The sequence below is a fragment of the Apodemus sylvaticus genome, chromosome 1 (genome assembly GCF_947179515.1).
Source record: "Apodemus sylvaticus chromosome 1, mApoSyl1.1, whole genome shotgun sequence".
NCBI lineage: Eukaryota > Metazoa > Chordata > Mammalia > Rodentia > Muridae > Apodemus > Apodemus sylvaticus.
In genome coordinates this window covers 86,142,083-86,167,581 of record NC_067472.1, presented here as the reverse complement: position 1 = coordinate 86,167,581, position 25,499 = coordinate 86,142,083, and the positions used below count along the sequence as shown (strand labels likewise).

The 25,499-nt window shown below is 39.7% G+C and overlaps 2 protein-coding genes across 4 annotated transcripts; one reads left to right on the top strand and one right to left on the bottom strand.

Annotated features, from left to right (window-relative positions):
• Positions 1–434: 434 nt before the first annotated feature.
• Positions 435–16,580, top strand: Acsm3 (acyl-CoA synthetase medium chain family member 3). The gene is made up of 14 exons (XM_052200277.1): positions 435–505; positions 1,436–1,709; positions 2,318–2,528; positions 6,265–6,472; positions 7,089–7,232; positions 7,423–7,579; positions 7,821–7,900; positions 9,516–9,639; positions 10,813–10,893; positions 12,022–12,123; positions 13,129–13,256; positions 13,351–13,450; positions 16,035–16,154; positions 16,488–16,580. Exons 2-14 carry the CDS (start codon positions 1,509–1,511, stop codon positions 16,572–16,574), a joined length of 1,743 nt encoding a protein of 580 aa, XP_052056237.1. The 5' UTR covers positions 435–505; positions 1,436–1,508; the 3' UTR covers positions 16,575–16,580.
• Positions 16,575–25,486, bottom strand: Eri2 (ERI1 exoribonuclease family member 2). 3 transcript variants are annotated; one of them, XM_052200250.1, is made up of 9 exons: positions 25,373–25,486; positions 23,911–23,978; positions 23,750–23,833; positions 22,903–23,030; positions 22,261–22,417; positions 19,948–20,048; positions 19,604–19,685; positions 18,947–19,035; positions 16,575–18,757 (listed from the first exon to the last, which is right to left on the bottom strand). In XM_052200250.1, exons 1-9 carry the CDS (start codon positions 25,393–25,395, stop codon positions 17,432–17,434), a joined length of 2,058 nt encoding a protein of 685 aa, XP_052056210.1. In that variant the 5' UTR covers positions 25,396–25,486; the 3' UTR covers positions 16,575–17,431. The 3 variants fall into 3 exon arrangements, with proteins under 3 accessions (XP_052056210.1, XP_052056216.1, XP_052056227.1); XM_052200256.1 differs by lacking the exon at positions 25,373–25,486 and adding an exon at positions 25,160–25,366 and having other exon boundaries at positions 17,030–18,757; positions 23,911–23,974; XM_052200267.1 differs by lacking the exon at positions 25,373–25,486 and adding an exon at positions 25,225–25,366 and having other exon boundaries at positions 17,030–18,757.
• Positions 25,487–25,499: the final 13 nt, after the last annotated feature.

Below are 25,499 nucleotides of genomic sequence, written 5' to 3'. Positions count from 1 at the left end.
CTTAGCCAACATCCTAAAGACCAGTGTTTCACTCACTTGGACACAGAACTTGAAGAATCTTGTTAAAGCATTTAAATCCACTAATTCAATGGCTCTTCAGTGTGACCTAAAGATGATGCACTTCTGACAAGTGTCCAAGTGGTAAAGTGGTTCATAGATCCCAGGCTCTGAATGAGAGGCTCTCAACTTGAGTTTTGCATTATAACTCTCTAAACATAGCATGCCCACTCCCCAAAGTGCTAACAATGATCCAAGCATTAAAATATGTATAAAAATCTTTCTTGTGATTCGATGCACAAATGGGATATCAAGTCACTGCTCTGCTGGAATCTTGTTGGTCCAAAGTAAAACTATTCAAATGAGACTTCAAAGACCCTGATGTAATAGGGTACAGCCTGCTGCTTATTTTGCTTAAGGTTAATCTTTGCAGGTGAACAAGGAGGCTCAAGCTGGGCGATCACAGAGAGCTCAAGATTACTGACTCATCGGGTTCTCACACAAGGAGGTGAGCACCAGGAGAGCCGGGGTTCGGATGCATCCAGCTCATCAACATGATGCCTAACCACCAGGTCCATGTCACATAGAGCTGAACTAATAGCTTGTGCTTTTTTTTATTGTTTAAACACTGTATCACGACAGATATGACTCCACATAGCCTGGATGCCCTACCACACAGCTAGAACCACTGTTAAAATTATGGTTTAGTGACTGTGAGAGTAGTTATGTTTTACTGTAGGAAAACTGTGGGAAGCTTAAAGAGCAGAAACTCAGTCACAATTTCTGCAACACTAACGCTGTATTTTTAATAGCCTCAGTCAAGTAACTGACCTTGTGATCAAATGACTTCCCACAGAAGAAAGGAGGAGTAGGTGGCTGGGAAGGACCTCCCCTCAGAAGCCCTGTTATTATATCTCCAAATGTGGACTCGATGGTAGTGTGGGCTCCTATTGGGAGCATGGGAACCAGAGCCTATAAACCAGACAGACTCTAAATATGGACAGTGCTTTCAGGCTCAGCTGGTACTGGCTCCTCTCAGTTCCCTCATCTGTATATAATCTGTGGTGTTTTGATATGACTTTAGATCAGAAGCCTCTGTAGAGTCATAGAACGGGGAGAAATGCATGTAGGATGTAACACTGGGGTAGTCTGTAGAATGGATGGGGCCCAGATAGATGTGGATCTGAATTCAGCCAATTGCCTTTATTACCTTCTCTATCTATACACATAGATAGTAATAGTACCTACTTTACAGAGTTTCTCTAATGATTTAATGACAATAAATAACAAAGCATCAAAGTACAGCATCTGGCATATAGGGATGCCCCAAAAATGGTGTTGCAAGGGTGCTGAACAATTACGATAAAACTTAGCTGCTTTGGGTCTTACTACTTTGCAAACAAAAAACAAATACATGTCATTTTTATTTGTCTTTTAGCTGGATTAGTCTGCATGAAAATCTCACATGCCAAAACATCCAACAACACTGATGCTACTTAGCTCTTGTCACCATGGTGATGTTACTTCGTGCTAGGTGTTTTCACCGCCTAGCAATTCCTGATCTTATGAGAATCTTATATAAAGATTACAGAACAGCGAGCCCTCAGAACTTTTCCAACTATGAGTCCATGAAACAGGACTTCAAAATAGAGATACCAGAGTATTTCAATTTTGCAAAAGATGTCCTGGACCAATGGACCATTATGGAAAAGGTACGGAGCAAATGCCACTCGGACTACAGTGTCTCAACTGCAAGCGTTCATAGCCTCCAGGGGTGGTCAGCAGGGGCTACAGAGAGTTTCACTGCCATGACGGGTTTTTAGTGGCTGTCAGTAGTTTCGAGTGACATTTGAAGATAGAGGGGTACTGCTGAAGTCTCAAAATGTGCAGCCAAGTCCCAGCACAGGGACTTCTCTGGGCCACAATGCCAGTGGTTCAATCATGGCTGCTTGAGAGAGCCTAGGTTATATTAATGTATTCTGTTTGTTTCTCTCCCACTTTTAAACAAAAAAGGAATAAAAAGTGATCCTACGAATCAAAAGAGTAAGAAATGAAGTATAGATACATCCACGAGGGGATGAAGGGATATAAGAATTCTAACTGTGGGGTGGAGAATCATGGTAAATGAAAAAGAATCTGGTCCCAATGAACTGACATGACTCCCAGCATGCTGAAATAGGAACTTCTGAGTGATCTGTACTTACTCCCTGTATGTCTTGACTTGTGAGTTTTCTGCAGAGAATATGTTTCATTAAGTCATCTGAAATATAATTTAACTATGTAAGAACCTTTTAGTCCATGACTGTTCTGCTTTCCTCAGGCTGGAAGGAGACTTCCCAATCCAGCCTTCTGGTGGATAGATGGCAGTGGAGAAGAGGTTAGGTGGAGTTTTGAAGAACTCGGGTCTTTATCCAGGAAATTTGCCAACATACTCACAGAAGCCTGTTCCCTGCAAAGAGGAGACAGAGTAATGGTGATTTTGCCCAAGATCCCAGAGTGGTGGCTTGCAAATGTGGCCTGTCTTCGAACAGGTTAGTATGTCACACTCCTGATCACGTTTCAACAAGCCAGGTTTATCTACACATCTATAAAGGTGAGACATTTATCTGGGCACAGTGTGTTTGGCAACATTTAGTAACTCTGCTTGCAGACATGCTCCAAGGGTATATCTTGAAAGGATACAGCTATTTCCTCACCATTCCTTTCATGTCTCTACCATTAGGCTTCCTGACCCTATCATGACAAATGCTTTCTGCTAATGTTTGTGGTCATTCCCATCTCCTGACTTTTCTGCATACTGTTTCCTATGCTTGGTACTTTTTCCCCCAAAACCAAGTAAATGTCCAACTCTTACTCAACTTTCAAGTGTCAGATTTTTTTTTTTTGATGTTTGGTTTGTTTTTTAAGATCTAATTATTTTATATGTATGAACGTTTTCCCTGTATGTGTATCTGTGTGTTATGTGCATGCCTGGTGCCTACAGAGGCCAGAAGAGGGGGTCATCGAATTCCTGGGGAACTGGAGTTAAAGATGGTTGTGAACCACTATATAGGTACTGGAAATAGAACTTGGGTCTTCTGCAAGAACAGCCAGTGCTCTTACCCTCTGGGCCATCTCTCCAGCTTCCCCAATCCTCAGTTGAATGTTGCCTTCTTAGACATCCATACCCTGATATCTCCCCGAGCTACTATATTCATTAAGTGCCTGTTTTAGTTACTGTTCTAATGCTGAAAGAAACACCATGACTAAGACAACTTATTTAAAAAAAACATTTAATTCATGGCTTGCTTATAGTTGCAGAGGGTTAGTCCATTTTTATTATGGTAGGAGGCAGGCAGGTATGAGGCTGAAACAGTAGCTGAGATCTTATATCTGATCCACAAGTAGGAAGCAGAGAGCAGGCAAGACTGGACCTGGCAGGTTTGAAACCTCCGAGCCCACCCCAAGGCCACACATCCTTCAACAAAGCCACATTACCTAATCCTTCCTGAATACTCCACCAACTGAGAACCAAATATTCAAATATGTGAGCCTATAGGGCCAGCCTCTGTTGCAGGATAGTTGAGCATATTGTGAACCCTGAGATTGTGTTATTTACTGAAAAAGAAAAACTGTTTCTAGTTGTGTTGTGGCTCAGCCCTTATCACACTAATCACTGTTAATCCCCAAACCTACTTCAGGAAGCTCACAGATACATGGAACTCTGGTTCCAAATGATCTAATGTCTTCTTCTGGCCTCTGCAGGCACCTGACTACACAAGTGTACATAAACTCATAAAGACACAGACACCTGCATGCATACCTGCACATAAAAACAAATCTTAAAAAGTAAATGGCTAGTTGAACATTGAGGTTGAAGTCCTAACTCAATAGGACTGCGGCTGTTTGCACAAGGCTTAGGATTCTATACATAGATAAGATAAAGAAAGGCAAAGACTTGGCTAATACTACAGACTCGATAAGGGCTATCTAAGGAAGACTGGGACAGAGAGAACTAGGGAATTTGTCAGGAACAAATTCTCTAACTCCACTCAACATCTTCTGAATCTAAAACTCTGACATTCGGCCTGGGCATCTACTATGTTTTCACACAGATTTCAGGGATTCTGATTCATGTATCACCTGGGAAGGGTAAAAACCATCCAGAAGTAAATACTGTCTACATATATCTTAAGTATTGGGGGCTAAAAAGTGGTGTATCCCAGAATACAGGTGTATGAGAAATACACAGTATGTAGTTGAGTAGATTAAAACAAAGCTAGATGACAGATTCCCTTCATATAGATATATTGTATATGTTGTGTTATGCATGTGGGTATGTTATGTGTGTGTGCCTTATGTGATGTATGTGTGTTATATATGTTGTATTATGTGTTATGTGTATGTGATATATGCGTGTTATGTATGTTGTATTATGTGTGTTATATGGTGTGTGTGTATGTGTGTGTGTGTGTGTGAGAGAGAGATTGGTGCTCTTGTGAGCTGCCATGTGGGTACTGAGAACTGAGTTTCTCTCCCAGAGCAGCCAATGCTTCACCATTGAGCCAATTTCTTTCCAGTCCAGATGATACATGATTTTTGTTTTCAAAAGTGATTTTTTTTATTTTTAATTTGTTTTTATTATATCAATCAGGATTCTCTAGAGAAACAAAACTGATAGAATGAATCTCTATTCATATATAACATGACTTATTAGAGTGGCTTACAACTCTGACTATGGTCTGACTGTCAACAATGTCTAACTTGTGATGGAAAGCCCAAAATCCAGTAGTTGTTCAGTCCATGAGGCCGGGTGTCTCAGTTGGTCTTTAGTATATGCTGAATAACAAGGAAGTAGGCTGCAATGCCAGTGAAGGTTTGCCAGAGAGAGTGACAGCAAGCAGGCAAAGAATAAGCACTCTCTTCTTCCACATTCTTTATCTAGGCTAGCTGCCACCAGGAGATGTGGCCCAAATTTAAGGTGGATCTTCCCACTTCAAAAAGATCCCTATTTAGGGCCAGTCTTCCCACTTCAAATGATTCAGTCAAGGAAACTCCCTCACAGGTGTGCCCAGTCACTTGGGTTTTAGTTAATTCCAGATGTCATCAATTTGTCAACCAAGAACAGCCATCACACACATTTTAATTAAAACATAATTACCTGACTTCCCCCTTTTCTGTTCTCCATGTCCTCTCTCTGCAATGCTTCCCACTCCACACCTCAAGTTGATAGCTTCCTTTTCTTTTATTATTACTGTTACATATATGTATAGATAGATGCACAAACATAAAAATGCAACCTGCGGACTCTGGGTTTGTTTGTGAATGTACAGTTTCAGAGCTGACCACTGTGTATTAGATAACAGTTTGGGTACTCACTCCTGGAGGGGCTAATTTTCCCTCTGTCAGCGGCCATTAGTTGCCTGTAATTCTGTCTAGGAGTAGGAACTCATGAGATTTCTCCTCCTTCCATGTAAGCATGTCTATTATTCAGGCAAGACATCCATTCATTCTTTGAAAAAAAAGAGCTAATAGCTAACACATATTAAGTTTTATTCTAAACTTATTACATGCAATCACTAATTTAATCCTGGAATAATTCTATAAGGAATATAGTTTTATAATTTTATAATTCCAACTTTATAGAAACAGAATCTAAGGCTCACAGAGGCCTCAGAAGGGTTATTTGAGGCCCAAGTTTATGTCTGGCTCCAGGACACACTGCAGCTTATCTTGTACTTTACTACAGACAAGAGTAGAAGCACAGAAAAGATGCCTAGCACAAGAAGACAGTCCATGCACCGTAAGCGGCCCTGGACTGGAGTGGTGATGTGTCCAGGTCTGGAATCCAGCTGCGCACTCTGAGTCCTATAGTTTCACTTACATTCAGAAGCTAGGAGGCAAGCCATGCATAGCTGCTTATCCTAGACATGTTTGGATGGGAAATAAATGAATTAAAATATACAAAACAGAATAATATCTGGCACCCAACCATATAACCAGTGCTACATATCATCTTTTAATGACAATTTCTCCAAGCTCAGTGTCATGGGTGATCTTCAAATACAAGATAATCAGTCGGCATTGACCTCTCATGTTAGGGCAAAGGGTCATAGACTTGGAGACCTCTTGAAAGGCAAAATCAGAACAATGGGAGACAGATTTCTCCCCTGGTTAATTCACTAACTCAGTCTGAGACACATAGAATGTGAACGTATTAGTGACACTAATCTATCATTTTAGAAGTTAACCTTACTTTCAAATGTTATTTCTTTTCTATTCCTTTAGGGACTGTTTTAATTCCAGGAACCACTCAGCTGACCTCAAAAGACATCCTCTATAGACTACAATCTTCAAAAGCAAAGTGCATTATTACTGATGATGCTTTGGCTCCAGCAGTAGATACTGTGGCAGCTAAATGTGAAAATCTCCACTCCAAATTAATTGTCTCTCAGCACTCAAGAGAAGGTTGGGGGAACCTCAAGGAGATGATAAAGTGAGTACCCTTAATGTTAGATTGGTGCCCTACAAAGAAAGGCAATAATGAAAAAAAGTATCCAACTCAGCAGCAATGAGGTCAAGGAAAAGAAAAGCAGTAAGTAATGAGAATAATCAGTGGTTATTTCAGAACTAACAGTTGACAATGCAAGCTTTTCGGTAAAAGGGGTCTGGCTGCGATAAAATAAATAAGTAAATACAAAGCACTCACTGAGGTAGAGAATGGTGTACAAGAGGCTTAGTGGGGAGTTCTCTTGTGAGAGATAGAAAAGGTGAAGAATTGGGCAGAGGAAGAAATTGATTTTCTATGTATTCCCTATGAAGCTCTCAGCTAACATACGGGGAGTTCCTGGCTTTGGATGGCTCTCAGGGCTGTGCCAGTCTACACACTCACAATGATCAATTTTGGGTGAGGGCTGTTCTTAGCAGACACATGACCTTGAAGGTGGCTGATCACATCTCACAAGTCAAAGGATGGAAAAAGAGGTAGTTTTCACCTTAGGGCTAAATCCAAGTTACTGATTCAGATGCTGAAGAGGCCAAAAGCAGAAGGGTTTTCAAATCCTCCTCAGAGGTCAGTCATTCATAAAAACACTGTAGATTGTCCTTTGCAGATATGCCAGTGACCGCCACACCTGTGTGGACACAAAACACAACGAGATGATGGCCATCTACTTCACCAGTGGGACAACTGGGCCTCCTAAGATGATTGGACACACCCACAGCAGTTTTGGTTTAGGACTGTCTGTCAATGGAAGGTATTGGCCCAGGACTGTACAATAGTATAAAACCTGCAAAAAGAATGATTTTTAGACTGGCTTTTAAAATTTGTTTTCCAAAAATTAGACACTTTTATAAATTTATATATTCAATTTTTTACATACATTTATATGCATGTAATTCCTACCAATTCAACAAATTGATTCAACAGTGCTATTTGTATTCCAGGTTCTGGCTAGATTTGATAGCCTCTGACGTGATGTGGAATACTTCAGATACAGGCTGGGCAAAGTCTGCATGGAGTAGTGTTTTTTCTCCATGGACCCAAGGAGCATGTGTTTTTGCACACTATTTGCCCCGTTTTGAATCAGCTTCCATCTTGCAAGTAAGGCAGCATAGAGGAAGTTCGTGGTTGGAAATGTGTTAGGATTAGTGGCACCACAGATGGGAGTGGCAACTAAAGTAAGCAGAAACTGGGAGTTTTCAGATGTTTACATCTGCAAAGCCCACAAAGACAGGACAAGATCAGACTACATTTCCGTGCAAATAAGCAGTTTTACATTGTGCTGGGCCTCTGGCCAATTAAGACTGCAGTTGAGACAGAGTTTGTTCTTTCTCAACTACAGACCCTTTCCCAGTTCCCCATCTCCGTTTTCTGTTCTGCACCAACTGCCTACCGGATGCTTGTACAGAATGACCTAAACAGGTAAGACGAGCTTGCAAATGGATATTCAGTCAAGGGGGAGAGGAATAGGAAATCAGAAAATGAAAGACCCATTTGGCTAAAACCACAGATCTGACCAGTCAGTACAGTACAGTTCAGTGTTTTCTTTCTCTTCCTCCTTTGAGTTCTTCTTGACATTTTGTAGATGGCTGCTGTGTCCAGAGCAGGCTCCCTTAAGGAGGAGAGGGAGGGAGGGAAGATTAGACCATGTTTAGTACTATGAATGCAAAGGTTATAGTTTGTTTTTTTTTTAAAGAGGAAGGCATTTAATCTTTGGGGTGACAGCTATTCTCCGAGCTGAGATAGTAGGTTGCTCCTTTTTGCGAATTCTCGGAGAGAACAGAAGTCAGAATGAATGCTTTAAACCTACTCTGATTCGATTTTAAATGTTTGGCTCTGAAAAGAAGATACTGTTACTATGTCCAAAGCTTAGCAATTCATGTGTTGATGAAAAGCACAGCTCTTGCTCCAAAGAGAGTAATGCATAGTTTATTCTGAGCCAAATATAATGACTATGGGCCAAGGGCATGGATTGGAATGTGGAAGTGGTTACATGAACTTTCTAGCCACAGAACAGAAGGAAGGCATAAATCAATGCATTTGCCCATATACTGGTGAGAACATCAGTTGGTAGCCTACAAGGGAGCCCCGAAAGGGATTTCTTCTTTAGGTTTCTAGTGTTATAATAGTCTCAGTTTTAGAGTCTGTGAAAACCAGTAGTCTTCTAAGTTTAACAAGATATTCCACCAAAAGTTTTACCTAATAAAATGAGGATGAGATTAGATACAGGACTTAGTAATAAACGACTAGTGAGAGTACCGAGGATCATTTTGGTTCTCCAACCTTGACATTTCATCTCACCGCACTCATAGTGCGATACTGTTTAGCCGGTGAGGTCTTTCACACAGATGTGCCACCTTGTGCCACCTTCAGAGAATTTTAGTTTTCACTTGTGAGATAATTTTTAATTAATGATTTAAAATGCCATTATTGAGCTGTGTGTAGTAGTGTACTTAATCCCAGCACTTTGGGGGCAGGGACTGAATTCAAAGGTAGGCTAGTTTGCATAGCAAGTTCCAGGGCTACATGTCTATAGGTGTGTGTGTGTGTGTGTGTGTGTGAGAGAGAGAGAGAGAGAGAGAGAGAGAGAGAGAGAGAGAGAGAGAGAGAGGGAGAGAGGGAGAGAGGGAGAGACAGAGAGACAGAGATACACACAGAGAGGGAGAGAAATAAGACAGTGGGGGTACCTTCTCTTAAGTTGGTGTTTCTTTGCAACAAATGAAACTTTGCTCCCCTGGGTGCAGGGGAGGGGAAAAAAGAGAAAAAAGAAAGAAAGAAAAGAAACCTGGCATTACAGCAGATCTTCGTATGGCATCAGGTATTACTTTATATTACAATAGTCTGCTTATGGTACCAGGTGTTATTTTCTATCAGAATGATCCGCATGTGGCCTTTACTGTTATTTTCCATTACAGCTATCTGCTTCTGGCAGTAGGTGCTACACTGTATCAGAGCAAACTGCTTATTCTGCATTCCCAATTCCCATGTCTTGCTGTTTCTCTTTCTCTACCCAACTCACTCCCTGTTTTTGGAGAAGCTATAAGTTCAACAGTCTGAAGCACTGTGTGAGTGCTGGGGAACCCATCAACCCTGAAGTGATGGAACAATGGAGAAAGAAGACGGGCCTAGACATCTACGAAGGATATGGACAGACAGAAACGGTACCTGCCCCACTGAAGACAGGGATAGATGGGATTCGTTAGATAAATAAAGCCGAAGTGTCTAATGTGCCCTTATGATCACTGGAGGGATAAGGAAAGATGTGGTTAGGAAACTGTTTAAAAAAAGAAAAAAGAAAGAAAATCTTAAGAAAACCTAATTGAAAAAAAGATAAGCTCTGTAACATTTTTGAGAAAAATGATTAACTGATCAAGGTGAGAATGTCTCAATGGTTTTAATGAGAAAAATGTATTGGATCTATGTGGCAGGGGACTTTCTAAAGATTCACAGAAATTAAAGCTGTGAGTTTCTGGTCCCCTAAATTATTAAGTCTGCTGGGAGACTCCTTAGAAAGCATCTGCTAAAGCATTCCTGTAAAGCCTTCACATTAACGGTAGAAGGAGGAGGATCAAGGTTGTTCTCAGCTACATTGTGAGTTCAAAACCATCCCGTGCTATGTGAATGAGCAAATACATAAATAATAAGGTAAAATAAAATGGGGTCTTTAAAGAACTAATGCATATAAAAAAAAGTAGGGGGTGGGGTTGTGGCCTAGTGGTAGTGCTCTCCTAGCACATGTGAGGCCTCAGGTTCAATCCTCTGCACCACAAGGAGCTCCAGAGATTAACAAAGTAAGAACAAAGTGGTTATTTTGAAGCAGAAAGGGAGACAAGATGATCAGAAAAAGGGAAAAGTGGAACATTTTTCATTGGCCATGCCTTACTTTTTAATGTTCAAACTTTTAAACCCTGAAAATTATTACCTGGAAACCTTGAAATTCCAAAATTTAGCAACTATAAAAATGGACACACATTTTAGACAATCAGCATAGTGACCATTGTGTTAATCTAAGTGAAAATGTTAACATATTCATATAATTTATTTTCTTACATCTCCCTTATGTATTCTGGTAAACTGTCAATATCTGTATTCCATGAGAGTAGAGGTTTGATGGGTTTTATGTTGACTGATGCATAACAGACTGAGGCCTGAGGGAGAGGGCTTATGGGACTTTCGAGGAGGGGGGATCCAGAAAGGGGATATCATGTGAAATGTAAATAAAGAATATATCAAATAAAAAAAATAAAAAAACAAAATAAAAACAAGTAAAAAAATAGACGGAGGCATATTTTACATTGCTTATAATGTTACCATACTTTATTCTCCTTACCTAGGTGCTGATCTGTGGAAATTTCAAGGGGATGAAAATTAAGCCTGGCTCAATGGGAAAGCCTTCTCCTGCTTTCGATGTGAAGGTCTGCATGTCCCCTTCCAGGAGAATGTTTGCTCACCATACCTCACTCTTAAGATGTGATATACCTTAAGTTCTATACCAAAAGAGAATTGGGTGAGAAATGTTGGCTTAAACATCCTATATTATGCCATGGATTCTGGGAATTTACAAGAATTGACCCATTTAATTTCCAGAAAAATCCTAAGATATACTACTAATAAGAGCATTTTGCAGGTGACTATGCAGAGAAATTAAAGAACTCAGCCAAGTTCATGCAGCTCGGGCCCCTAGAGCGGGAACAATCTCCAGCAATCTGGCTCCAGTATCTCCTGGTCAACACTATGTGGAGGCAGGATAGGACCTGCTGAAGGGATCAACCAGGACCAAAGTAGCACAAGTTCCTAGTAGCTGTATCACACAATTCTCTCTCTGCCTGCCCGCCTGGTTCTTCCAGGCTTTCTTTTGCTATGGTCCTTATTACCATCTCATGCTGGGGAGGAGAAAGTACTGTATTTCCCCATCTAACACTTTGGACAGGGTTAAAATATTCTCAGGTCAACCCAGCTCAAGAATTGGTATAGATGAAGGATTTATACTAATATTTATATTAAAAAGAAAAAAAGGCAACAGTGGTAAAGAATCAGTTTACAGAAGACAGGGCCCCGACCTCTACTTAGTTGAAGCCTAGTTGTAAGATGAGGATGAAGGTTTCCCAAATTCATCAGATCACACAAATGACAAGGTTGCTGTTTGAAATATTCTTTGTTACTTTTCTTCCCTGACTTAATAATATGACACAAGAGTTTAGAATTCATGCTTAAGAAAGACACATTGCTCAATAATGAAAACAGGTTGCAAAACTTCATAAGTGATCCTAGTTTTTTCTGTCTATAAATGTCCCAAAGGACATTACCAAAACATGATTTGGGTGGTAGAGGTAAGGAAAAATTTTACTACTCTTTCACATTTTGGCAATTTTCATTTTGTAATATGTTGTACAATAATAATGGGTAAATAATACATTTAAAAATTTTAAGTATATATAAAGTGGTTTTAAGCTCATATTCTGGCCCAAAAGATCCAAAGCTAAAATATTAGATGTGGCATTAAATAAAAATTCCCTTAAATAAACTGATATGTTTTATTCTAGATTTTAGATGAAAATGGTGCTATTCTTCCTCCTGGACAAGAAGGGGATATTGCTCTTCAAGTCCTTCCTGATCGACCATTTGGCCTTTTTACTCATTATGTTGTAAGAGCTTTATTTTTAAAATATGTTTTCTATTTATTCCTCAAAGGTGTAATTCCAGCATTTGGGACACAGAAGCAGAAAAGCCACAAATTCAAAATCATCCTCAGTTACTACAAAGCTAGTTTGAGGGCAGCTGAGACCCTATACCACAAGTATTTGGTCACTACTCCTATTTTTATAAAATAAACCTAGGAATTTTGTCCTTCCTTGAAAGATTCATTGCTCTAAATCAAAGGTAATCAAAGAAATAATGTTCTTGCCAGACAGCACATTGGTGCTCTCTCCTTGGAGGCGAACCATCACGGGTGCTCTTAGTGACACCTTCCTCACAGCCGTAGATCCTTTTGAACTACTAGCAAATGGCACGTGCCAGTTTTCTGACACCTGATTAGCTCTCCCTCACTCCAGAGGAACTAGAGAAACAAGAAATGGGGCCACAGAATGAAGTAAATTCATTTCACTAAAAGCTTTCTTATCTCAAACCATGGTATACAAATTAGAACATTTAAATCAATATATTAAGAGGTCCAGATCACACCTGCCAGTGACCTCTATGGAAGGTAACAATGTTTTGCTTGTTTTCCTCTTATGCCAGTTATAGAACTGGTCTCTTCTTATGCAAGGCAAAGCAAACCAAAGAACACCTCTGCTCTGGATTAAGCATTGTGCATTCTTTTAACAGTCTCTTTCCATGGCAGTGTTAAATGTTATTTAGAAAAAGGCCTAATTGATCCTGCTCTCCAAATCTCAGGGATGCTGCAACATTTATCTTAGGATCTACATAGCACATTCTCCAGGAGTTGTACCAAGTCTTTGTAACTGTAATTTATTTTATGGTGGGCTAGATCCATGCTTGAAATTCATTCCGACTTGACCCTAGCTCCTCTTCATTCTGCGGCTTCTCAAAGGAGCCAAACTTTTTCTTTGAACATTAAAAAAAAAAAAAGACTGGACAAAAGAGTCACATTCAAAAATAATATAAACAAAATGCTACTTGTTTTGCAGGATAATCCTTCTAAAACAGTTTCAACTCTACGAGGGAATTTCTACATTACAGGGGACAGAGGATATATGGATGAGGATGGCTATTTCTGGTTTGTGGCAAGATCAGATGATATCATATTATCTTCTGGGTAATTTTCTTTTCCATGTATGCATGTCTACATAGCAAACATTCTGGGGTGAATTAATAGCTCACCCTTATGAGTTCCTGTCGTGTTTTCCTAGTTACCGAATTGGACCATTTGAGGTAGAAAGTGCCCTCATAGAACATCCTTCCATTGCAGAGTCAGCTGTTGTCAGCAGCCCGGACCCCATCAGAGGAGAGGTAAAACAAAACAAAACAAAACAAAACAAAAAAAAACAACAACAACCAAAAAAACCCTGTCTTTACTTACAACTTCATTGATCATCTAAATGCATACTTCAATCCTTTGTGTGTGTTACATGCATGCATATATGTGGGTGTGAATTCCCTGGGTAGGCACAAGTGGATATTAAAATACCTTCCTCAGTCACTTCTTCATCCAATTTTTCTGAGACAAGGTCTCCCCATGAAACTGGAACTCAGTTCAGGCTGGATGGTGGGCCAGTAAGCCCTTGCTCCCTGTCTCCTCACTCACCACTGGGATGACCTGTACTGCTATGCCCGGCTCCCTGTCCCACCTCTGCTCCATGGGCTTGGGACTTAACCCAGGTTCTTATGCTTAAGCAGTAAGTACTTTTCTGTCTTCACAGCCCCTAAATACATACTTCAAAACAATAGTTGACTTAAGTTACTTTACTTATTAATGTTGTCCTAAAACAAGGACGGCTCTTCTTCCAAGATTATTTTTCCCAAGGGATCTTTGATGCTGGAGGATAGCCCATTGTGTCCACGGATGACCCTGAGCTGTTTTAGCTCTTCAGCAGTGCTTCTGTTAGCCCTATTTTACTGTGAAAGAGACCATTTGAGGTAGATGAGAGGAAGGAGCAGGTGTTTTTAAAGTGTCTCTTCGCTACATATCATTCACAGGGTCTTGGATTCACAGAATCCATCAATTCTATCTGCCTAGGCAAACACTTATTTGGGACAGGGTGAGTGTGGCGCCTTTAGGACCAGGGTTGGCTTGTCAGTCACCAGGTATCCCAGAATATGATATAATGAAGATCTTTAGGTGGGTTACAGTTCCTCTAGGGTCTTGGTGTAATGGTACCATTAGCTGGAGTGAGGGGGAAAGTCTGGACTTTCCAACACTGGTGGGCTCAATACTTCCTGGTGGAGGATAGAGAGGGATGCCTCAAGGTATCCATGCGCGAAAACAGCAATGTGCTGCATGTCAAATGCAGCCCTTCACTTTCTGTGGCAGGCCTGCTCTAGCCAGTTTGGCTCCTTCTCTAGCAAAGGGCTAATCAGATCTTTGATTAGGTAGCAAGTTCTAAAAAAATTGATCAAAATCAGATAAACTGAAGACTTCAGGATACTATCCCAAATATAAGTGCTTTTTTTGTTTGCCTGTGGCAGTTCCTAAGCTTGCTATACACGGTTTACTGTTGCCTGTTTTCAGAATTCCTAATATACCTAAGCCAGACAACATTTGACAATCTTCATGAATTTTAACCTATTTGCAGGTGAATTATCTAAAAACAAAACAAGATTTTAAATGAGCATTTTCTTAACTGCTATGTTAATATTTTCTCAGTTGATTTTCTTCTTTTTTTTTCTTTTTTTTTTTTGCTTTTTGGTTTTTCGAGACAGCATCTCTCTGTGTAGCCCTGCCGTCCTGGAACTCACTCTGTAGACCAGACTGGCCACGAACTCAGAAATCCACCTGTTTCTGCCTCCCAAGTGCTGGGATTAAAGGCATGCACCACCACTGCCCGGCTCCAAATGGTTTTTCTAAGTGACTGTTTCAAATAACTTTCCATTAAGCTTTTCTCTCCAATTAAAGAGTAAAAAAAAAAAAATAAATTTAGTAAGATTTCAGTTTCTAAAGTACAGGGTACTTAATCCAAGGAGTTGTAAGGCCCTCTCTGGACTGTAGCCCATGTCGGGAATCTGGATTTGGTGCTAAATACTGTGTTTGCATCGCCTAGATTTATACATCTAAAAGAAGCAGTGAGTGCTAGAGCTGGCAGTGCCCAGGGAATAGACAAGATCCCAAACTTTTTCCTTCTTCATTAAAGGTCCTAAAACTCCTGGTAGATGGTCCAAAAACAGTTCTTGGGTAGGGCTGACTTCGGGGAACAGGATTTGGGGATATAGCACCAGCCATGGTCATGTTTCCTGCTTCCTGGTTATGTAAGTGGGTCAGAACAATAGCAAAGAGGCTAACGGTATCATTATAGCCTTGTATAAAGAATGCATGGAAAAGGCTGGGTGTGTCTCTGGGTTCAGTCCTTACTGGGGGAAAAATAAGCCAAGAGTAGTAGTATAATCTAGTACTTGGGAAACTGAGACAGGAGAACCACTGTAAATTCAAGGCCAGCCTGGTATATATGACAAGACTCTGTCTTAAAAAAAAGAAACCCAAAAGAATGCATGGTCTCATTCCCTTCAACAAGGGCTGAGCTGACCAGGGCCTAGAAAACAAGAGGTTGTTCTTAGTGTGCTGCTGTGTTTCTAAGTGCAAGCCAAGGGCAGAGGTAATCAGACTCAGATCAGAACACACAGTTCAAAATGTAGTCAGAACAGGGGTTCAAGGGTGATCCTGAGCGAAGGAGGCTGCACCAGCACTCTGGAATTGAGAAAGACTGAGCTATAGACCAGCCAGGTGGCTTAGGAGCATGAGCACTCAGCAAGACTCAACTCCACCATGACCCCCACCCCAGTGGTTCACTCCACCAGACAGATTCCCACTCAGAGAAAGCAGACAAGACATACCAAGGCACAGAACACATAACAAATCTGATGTTTTACACATTTTCTTTAGGTAGTAAAGGCTTTTATTGTCTTGAATCCTGATTACAAGTCCCATGATCAAGAGCAACTGAAAAAGGAGATTCAGGAGCATGTGAAAAAGACTACAGCACCTTACAAATACCCCAGAAAGGTAGGCATCCTTGTTACAAGTGATATTTATTTATTCAGGGCTTTGGAAATTTTTCTATGCGTTTTTCTTTCTTTTAAATGACCTTTCTCCTTAAATATACTATGCAAGAAGTTTTAAACTGAGCTAATGACAATAGTTAATCAAAAATTCTGAGGCTATACTGAAGCCTCCAACGTGATTCAGTCAATTAGCTCATAATTTTAATGTAAAACACAACAAAACCCAACTTCATCCTTTCTTCTAGAATTTGAAAGAGAGTTGCTGTGTAACTGGCATGACTTGAATGAAGTTAAAAAGGCTGGACTAAATTCTTCCTCCCCTTAATACCAACAGGTAGAATTTATTGAAGAGCTGCCAAAGACTGTCAGTGGGAAGGTCAAAAGAAATGAACTGAGGAAAAAGGAATGGACAACAATTTAAACTCATCCCCTGCATATCTATCTATAAATACAGTGTCTATGAGTCTACAGGAACCACAGATTATGTGGGCAGACTGCACTGGATTTAAAGTATTTTGTAGTTATGACATCAAAGGCTGAATTTTGAAATCAAATAATCACTGAATCCTTCTGAGTTCATGTCACTGTTCCTGTAATTTGCCAACATAAAATGAATGTCATCAGAGGCTGATATGTCTTAAAACTTATTTTAGGAGCAGTTTCTAAACTAAATCTCTGCCTCATAGGTTTTCAAAACTTAACTGAACAATTCTAATATGCTAATATATAAATCAGAACAAATCTTCAATCTTTGAAAAGAACCCTATTTTTAGGAAATTGTCATGATTCGTAGAATATTTACCTAAAAGTTGAGTAAGAACTTTACTAGTCATATTTTTATTCAAGTAATTTAAAAATAGTTCAAAATTTGTTTGAAGGTCAAAGTATAAGACGCAGTTGTCATGCTCTATGGATAGTTATTAAATTTAACCTAATAAATATGGTTTGTAAAAATAGCTTTTCCTTGTAGTTCTTTATGATAGTTTGATCAACTTGCAAATGTAAATACATGAAATATATGACATGATCTAAATGCTCATGCTTGGAAATCTACAAACAAGGACTGCTACATGAACAGATGACAGCTGATAGACAACTACTTGGCAAGAGTGCACATCATTCAAGACACCTCCCTTCTGTTTGTATGAACTACTCCAGTGTAGCTGCAGTGCTCAGATATACTGAGGCTGCGTAACATAAACCCAACTGCGATCTTTCCTGCATAAAAGTCAGAGAAGGCTTACACTGAAGTAAAAGGCAGTTTAGAAGATAGTTTTATCAATGTCTCATTGAAGGTCTGAGTCGTAAAGAATTTTTAATAGGAAAACTTAAATTTCTGTCATGAATATGGCTTGTTTCTGGAGAGCTGAAAGTAAGTCCTTCTGAAGAATGAGACAGAGCTTTGCCATTGGTTCTTTCTTTTTGAAGTGTTTGTTCCCATTTAAAATAACCACAGCATTTCCTGTCTTCTTGGTATTTCCCAACAGGGCAACAATAGAAGGCCTTCCCATGGTTTGGCCCATTATTAGAAACAGTGAGTCGCTTAGATCTTCTGCCACACTTGCATAGAGGGGGTGTCATCTTTCCAGTCTTCCAAGGCTCTTGTAGATTAACTGTGGATGTTAATACAGAGGGAGAAACTTTACAAGAAGTTGTTCCTGGGGAGCAAACAGATGATGCCGACTTTTCTTCATGAATAGTGACGGTCTGCTTTTTGGCTCGTGGGAAAGCTGGGGGACTAAATGAATTCCTTTTAATACCACCTGAAATGAGAGGTTGTTTCCTCAGAACTGAAGGATGTGATGCATTTGCATGAACACTGGTGAAAGGAAATGGTTTGCATTTGGGTGTCTTAAAAGCAGAGGCATCTGAACTTGGGTGTTTGCCTCCTTTTACATTATAGACTGTACTGTGAGGACTCTTATACACAATAGACTTAGATGTCTCAGAGTTTTCAGGAGTTTCCTTAAGGTCTTCAAAGTTTTCGTGACTAAGGGTTTCTGGTTCTTCTGAGACAAGTGATCTTTCTGCAGAATTAAATGAAGTATCCACATTTGTGTCACTAATAGGAGGCATACAGTCTGTGTCTGGCTCAGCCTGAGATGCTGGCAGTAAAACTACATCTTCCCACTCAGCCAACATCGGTAAAGAGTCAAGAGTACGACCCATTTCTATATCAGAAACAAGATTAACAGACGGAATGGTTGTAGATACAAGTACCAAGTTGGAGTTAAGTGTTGAAGATTTTGAGCTGTCATTTGATGTAAGCTGATCACTTTTACTTGGCATATAGAGAGGTAGATTCAAGGTGGGAGAATGCAGTTGTTCCACTGATGTTGATGACTTGGTAGTGAAAAGAGGAAAGCTATGCTTAATATTATAAAGATCTGCTTTCGTGTTGCTTTTTAGTTGTAACTGGCCTTTTATACAGGAATTCACACAAACTGAATTCATTTGAGCACTTTCCTTTGTATTTACTGTACTTTGGAGCTCCTTTTGATATATGCTGGGACCCTGGATACTAATGTTGCAGGCAGTTGCTTCTTCAACTTGATCTGTAACCAAATTTCTGGGCAAAATCTTGGTATTCTTCTTAGTGAGAACCTATGATTCCACAGACAAATCCATTGCTTTAGGAACTGTATTTATACTTTCTTCCATAGACATTATATATGACAAGGAAAAATGCTATTGGTGCATAAATGACTACACACATGAAATCAATGTTTCGATGAACATGACTACTACTTGATGACTCAAAATGACAGAATAAAGTGACAAGACACCACTAACCTTGTTCAAGGACCTGGTAATTTTCATTAGGCAACCATCTCTGATCATTTTCCAGGCAAGAAGAGCAGTGTTCCGAGAATCATCTAAGCCTAAGGATATAAAAGTATCAAACACTGAATGGTGTGGCACTACTATAAAGAAATAATAGAAACCAAATTACAATTAATCAGAAATTGGGGCATACTGTTCCTGTTATGACCACCAGCTGATTTTTATCATCATAAATTGGTCTGTGGGAGCTGTGAAAGCATTACCATGAGAAATAAAATGGCTTGTATTTACACAGGTGAAAATTTGTCAGTCAGCTTCCAAACGTGACCAGCGTTCATTTGTGAAAAATTAGTCATGTTCAGTTTTTTTCACTAGTCTATCATATTATCTGGGCACTTGTATTTCTAGTTGATGTGCTCAGTATTTTCATTATTTACTTATTTATCTTTAAACCAACTAGGACCACTAGATGGTGGTCTTTATCTAAATTCAAAAAACTGGTAACTCAAAAATCAGAAATAACTTGAGTTACACAGCTTAAGAACATTTTTTTTTTAGACTGCAAGCAATCAATAATGACAGTACCTCCTAAATGAAACTAATTTGAAACATTTTACAAAAGTTAAATGACTTACAATAATGAAATAATTATCAGTTTATACGAACCAGAATGTTCTCGTCCTGAAAATTCTATTCCCACTTCCTGCAAGGCACCATTCAGTCCTTTGGGTTTTCTCTTATAAAAAAGCTAATCAAATAAAAAAAAAAAAAAGATATAGTTCTAAAAATACAACGAATACTACAGAGGTTACAAAGTTATTTCTCATATCTTTTAGTGTTATCAGGACTAGAAGTTATTACTGCTGTGCTGTCTCAAATATTTTAAGATACATATTTATAAGAACATACCAAAAGAAAAACACCTTACTTTTAAAATTCACACCCATAAGATAAAGTGTAACCTCTTTCAACAGAAACAAAGTGAGCATGCTCCCATCTCTGACTCTTACCTTGTAAGTTGCTCTGAGATCAATCCAAGAATTTAAGAACACCGGTTTTAACAGCTGCTTTCTTCTACACTCATACTCTAGGCAAACGCCCAAGTCCCAGTCTGTGTTATGGATATTAAAATAAGAGTCAGTGATGTCAGTGTGTTTCTATTTACAAATGAAATATACAAAACAAGATATGATAGAACAGTGAGATTTAATTTCTACACTAATAACTAGTGGTTAGGTATTTTATATTACCTTACATCTTATAGAACTTACCATTAAGAAATTATGTTGATGACTATTACAAAGTGCTAGCTTCTGTGAATGTACAGGTGCATACGTGTGGGTGTGCATGTGTGTTGGTGAAGGTGGGTCGGTGTGCAGGTCAGAGGACAGCCTCAGGAGTTATTATTACTCAAGTGCCACCCATCTTATTTTGAGGCAGGGCTCCTTATGGGACTGGAGTAGTGATGCCAAGCACCCTGAAATGTGCTGTTTGACAAAGTTCCAGTGCTTGGATAACCTGGACTGACCCTTTGCTGCCCTTGGTAGATATTCACTGCATACCTTTGACTATACTTATGTTTCTTACTGTTAAAGGCCCCTCTCCGAAAGCTAGAGCTGGGTTTTTCTTTTAAAAAAAAGCTAGTGCAAACAAGAATGAATTTAATGAAAGTTCCCTAGAAAAAAGTTATGCAGAAAATTGAGTCTTTCCCAAGAACTTATTACTTAAATAAATATTTAGATCATTAATGAGTATTGTTAGTAAGCATAAGATAGAGGAATTATTAAAGAAGAAAAACTTAGGGAAATTTTAGAAGCTGACAAATTATAATTGAATTGCTAGCTTTTTAATGTTCAACTTTAGAAACAAGGAACTTGTATGAATAGGAAGAGACTTTGATCATGCAAGTTTAGGACAAGCCTTGGTACCTTCCAGAAGGCAAAAGCAAGCAGTTTTAGGAATCCTGGTATTCTTCTGTTCTTTAAAGAATTGTAACAAAGATAGGAATCATACTGAAACAAGGGTTCAAGCAGAGACATAGAAGAGAAGAAGGTATCCTGGCTCAGTGAACTACCTGCCTTCCTGAACAGACTTGTCAGACCAGAACTTTACCGACAGACTGCCCTTGCTTAAGCAAAGGGCATGAACAATACTTTAAGAATCAAAGAAAAAGGACAATAGTATTATGTCAAATATAAAAGAAATATAGAGGAAGGAAAGGAAGAATTAAATAAGGGTTAGAAACTGAACTCTTTGTAGAAAGCCAAGTTTGATGTAATAGGTAGTGGGAAATAACTTTTGATCTATTAATATTATGTCAAACTGAAACAGAATCAAATTCAAACAGAGTCATCCTGTCTAGCATTTCTGTAACTGCGAGGCTTTATGACACCAATCTTAAAGAAGTTATTGAGTTTAAGGAAAGTTGATTTCATCATAATGTTAATTTTTAGTTTTCATAAAATTGCTGTCTGCTCAATCTGTTCCTCTAAAGACTCTTATGTAATCAAGGGGACTTTAGAAGAAAATGTATTTTATCAATGCATAGAATTTCTGAGGAAATGATTTGATGTATAAATAAAGCTGGAAAGAGACAAAAGTTGTCAGAGTAGGAAGCCCTATCAAGATGTGCTTCCTCTGTCCCACCTCTCATGAAGTAAAGGACTCCCCTGTGTCCTTCCCTTCGCCGCTCTGCACCCACCCTTTCCCAGAATTTGTTTTCAACGGAGGCTGGTTCCCACCACTGGGGAATCATTATGTAAAAAAAAAAAAATTAGCTTTTCTTGGTTAGGATCTGTGTGGCCCTTCATTTTCTTTCTCTGGTCAATTAGGTCAACAAACATAATTCTAGGGTAACAAGAATGAAACTAGAACTAAAGCACTAAATAGTGGAAGTGCTACTCTATTCTATTTTTGATGGGTGGGGCATATGTATGTACCACATAGTCATAGTGTGGGGATGAAGGTGTGCGGGCACATGCATGTGTACATATATGTGGACATATATACACATATGCAGAAGTCCAAGACTGACATTAGGAGCCAATTACTCTGCACCTTATATACTGAGACTGGCTTCTCTCACTGAGCCTAGGATTTGGTGTTTTAGCTAGTTTGACTAGCCAGCTTGCTCTTGCCATTTCTGGTCTCTACCTAGTGTACTTGGAGTACAGATAGACCACTATGTCCATGCGGCTTTTACAAGAGCTCTGAGGATGCCAACTCTGGTCCTCATGATTGTGCAACAAGCACTGTGCCTGCTAAGAAACCTCCTAGGCCTCAGTACCACCCAGTGTGATTTACAGGCATAAGTCATGCTTTACCTGACCAAGTAACAAAAGCACACAGTTTCACTTGAGAAGTAGAAGGCTCTGGATCCCCAGTAGCAAAACTGATCTTCTTCTGCTGCTGAAGCTTATGGACCCATTTACAGAACTGGGATAAGCAAATCTTCAGGGGAACTCCTTCATCAACTTGAGCCTGACAAGAGAGCCACAAAATCAGAACCCAACAAAGGAACTTGAGCCACACTGAATATTTATTATGCACTGTGGGGGACAGAGCAAAGAGGAGGTTCTGACTGACAAAGTTTATCCAGTAAAAAGATTTAACACATACAGGCAAGAAGTAGTGCAGACTTGAAATCACCATGGTAACAGAAACTAGGCTGGTAACTCTATAAAGTTTCATAGAAATAAAAGACAGTGAGTTAAACTAGCTCTGTAAAACAAATGCTCTCTGGAGGTCAAACCCTGGGCTTTCCCCCATGGTAGGTAAGCACGCTCACACTGAGCTGCAACCCTTGATCTGTATGTTTATAGCGCTCTTCTGAGTTTTTCAGGATTCCAGTGGCCTTTTAGAGGGGACACCACTTCTCCTAAGACTGAAGAAACTTAATTCCAAGTGGCATGTAGCTTTTTTCTTTTACAAACTGGCCTTTTGAGCTTCTAAAATTTGCATCATACCTGTTTTATTCCTGTCAGTTCTGTGCAAAACTCAGAAAGAATTGGATGTTCTTGAGGCTGAACATAAGCATGAAACTCAGATTCAATTTCTCCAGTTGCTGTACTCAACAAAACTGCTGGAAATTCAACTACATAAAAGAACCATGGGTTAACACTTAAATATATTTTATTGTTTATTGTTTATTACTTATTTATTTATTCCTGGCTGGTCTGGAAATCTATATAAATCAGCTGTTCTCAACCTGTGGGTCACATACCCTTTGGGGTTCAAATGGCCCCTTCATTAGGAAGGTTGAAAACCACTAATCTAGATTAAGCTGGTTTCAGACTTATAGAGGTCCACCTGTCTCTGCTGCCTGAGTGCTGGAATTGAGGGTGTGACCTACCACACCAGGCCTGAATATATGAATTATCCTAAACATACATTGTTTTTTTCATAGTGGCATCATTATACAATCAATTCCAGTAAAGGCTTGTTAAAATACCCAAAAACAGTAAGAAGCAAAGTTATAATAAAGCAGTGCCATAGAATAAGTCAAAATATCAAAGTATGTCCATTTTGTTTTATGATTAAACATGAACACAACATGAATTCAAATATACTTTATTACTGCAAAGCCATTTTTTTTTCAGTTTCTATCTAGTCAAAGTTTTAAATGTAATCTTAAAACAACTAGGTACTTTGCATAATCACATTCAGGTATCTGGTATTTTATTCTTTTGTAGGTGAGTTTTTATATTAACCTACGAGCTTACAGCATTGTTTTCTTATTGGCTGGCTTAGTATCTAGGACATTTAAGAAGACTCCTGGATCACTAGCTTTGGCTACTGGCAATCCCAACTTACTTATTTCAGGGCTACTGTGGTGCTTCCCATCATTCCAGCAGGTAGACTCGAAATCAACGACAATTAAGTAGTCATACAACTGTTCTGCAAAAGACCATAGTGTTCTTAGGTTTTGTCGATGTTCCAAGTGCAAGGCTTCAAACTGTAAACTCGGGACTTACTGAATCTGCTTCCTCCTAGATTTCCACTTGCTGGTGTAAGTGACTTTCTCCTAATTAATCCAAGCTGCCTAAAAATGCAAAACATGGGGAGGTCAATAAACTCGTTTATACTCCAGTTAGAATATGCTATCAAACTAATAGTTGCAACCTTAACAAATGGCAAAATCCTCACTGCAAGTGGAGTTGGGTGTGGGGCACATATCTGTAAGCTCATAGTCAGTAGGCCAAGGCAAACTTGAACTTAAGAATAGCTTACAGCACATAGCAGGACCTTGTCTCAAACAACAGCTATGTACTGACTGAAGGGAAGGAGGGCTAGACTTTAAAAGTCCTGGGCCCTTGTGCTAACAGCCATCCTCTCTTGAGTTTAGTGTCCATTTTACCCGAATGGGCTTCACAAACACCAATCTGACCTGATCTCGTTTTATAGCAGTACTGAGAAACTCAAATGACTCTAAAGATGCACTAAAGGTTTTTTGCTATTTTTGTATTTTTCAAGCCTTTGCTATGTGCCAAGGGGATGATGCCTGTTCCTAAACTCTAAAAACCTAAGGGAGGAAATAAGATTACCAGAGTACTACTGGAAGGTAATCTATGATAAAAGACTCCCAACAGCAATACACTGCAGTCCAAAGAAGGAAAGGTCCCAAATGATGACGAATGCAACTTTAACTAGACAGACACCTGGAACAGTATTTTCACTGTTTGAAAAAGACAAGGTGTGAGGCCAATGTCCGGATTTGGAATGAAAAACTAACATTTACTAGTCACTTCTTCGGCAAATATTAAACTAGGACGATGACTTCTTTTAAACAATTCTAGGTGCTAGATATGTCTGTAACCTGTATTTTATGCACGAGAAAAGTAAATCATCTGCCTAAAGATGGCTATAGTATTTTAACCTTTAACCTTTGACAGGACTTTTCACTCTTGAAACTCATGCTATTTATTAATACATCAGATAGGGGTTTGTTTTGGATCTGGTTTTGTGTTGTTTTGAGACAGTCTCACTATATAGCCCTAGCTTGCCTGAACATGGGCCTGTGGATCGGGCTGGTCTCCAACTTGCCACGCTGGTATTGTATTCCACAATGCCTGGCAAGGTGATATCGTGTCCACAAATCTCAAATGTGCACAGTATCCAAAAAACTGCGCACAACATATCCAAAAAAACCGACAGAGTCTATAGTAATTCTGGCAATAAAACTGGACTAGGCAGGTTACTTGGGCGCAGTGGGTGCTGTGGCACTTGCCTGAGAACAGTGTGTAGAGCTGTCACAGTCCAAGTTTGCCAAGGGCCTAGAATGAACAGACCTGATAGAGAGGACCCGGGGCTTCTCGGGCTCCTCCAACTCGGCGCGAATGGCGAGGTGGGGCCGGAGAAGACCAGGGCCCTTTTCAGATCCAGACCAAACGGCTGCGGATGACCGCCGCCCACCCTGCGGGGAACCCCCGAGCGTACCGTGCCAGGCGCTTGGTCGCCATCGCAGACACTCGGCTTCGTAGAGTTCAACGGCCGGAAGTCGGACGCCCTCACTTCCGGTCTGTTTAAACGCCGGCGCGGCAGAGGAAGCAGGAGCTTTAGAACT

Bases quoted from the DNA above. Each gene is read 5' to 3' on its own strand.
- Acsm3 (XM_052200277.1), top strand. From the start codon at position 1,509: ATGGTGATGTTACTTCGTGCTAGGTGTTTTCACCGCCTAGCAATTCCT. The intron at 13,257-13,350 runs GTAATTTTCTTT...GTGTTTTCCTAG, and splicing joins GATATCATATTATCTTCTGG to TTACCGAATTGGACCATTTG. The intron at 16,155-16,487 runs GTAGGCATCCTT...TAATACCAACAG, and splicing joins CTTACAAATACCCCAGAAAG to GTAGAATTTATTGAAGAGCT.
- Eri2 (XM_052200250.1), bottom strand. From the start codon at position 25,395: ATGGCGACCAAGCGCCTGGCACG. The intron at 22,418-22,902 runs GTATGATGCAAA...CTCTCTTGTCAG, and splicing joins AACTGACAGGAATAAAACAG to GCTCAAGTTGATGAAGGAGT. The intron at 19,686-19,947 runs GTAAGAGTCAGA...TTATTTGATTAG, and splicing joins ATCTCAGAGCAACTTACAAG to CTTTTTTATAAGAGAAAACC.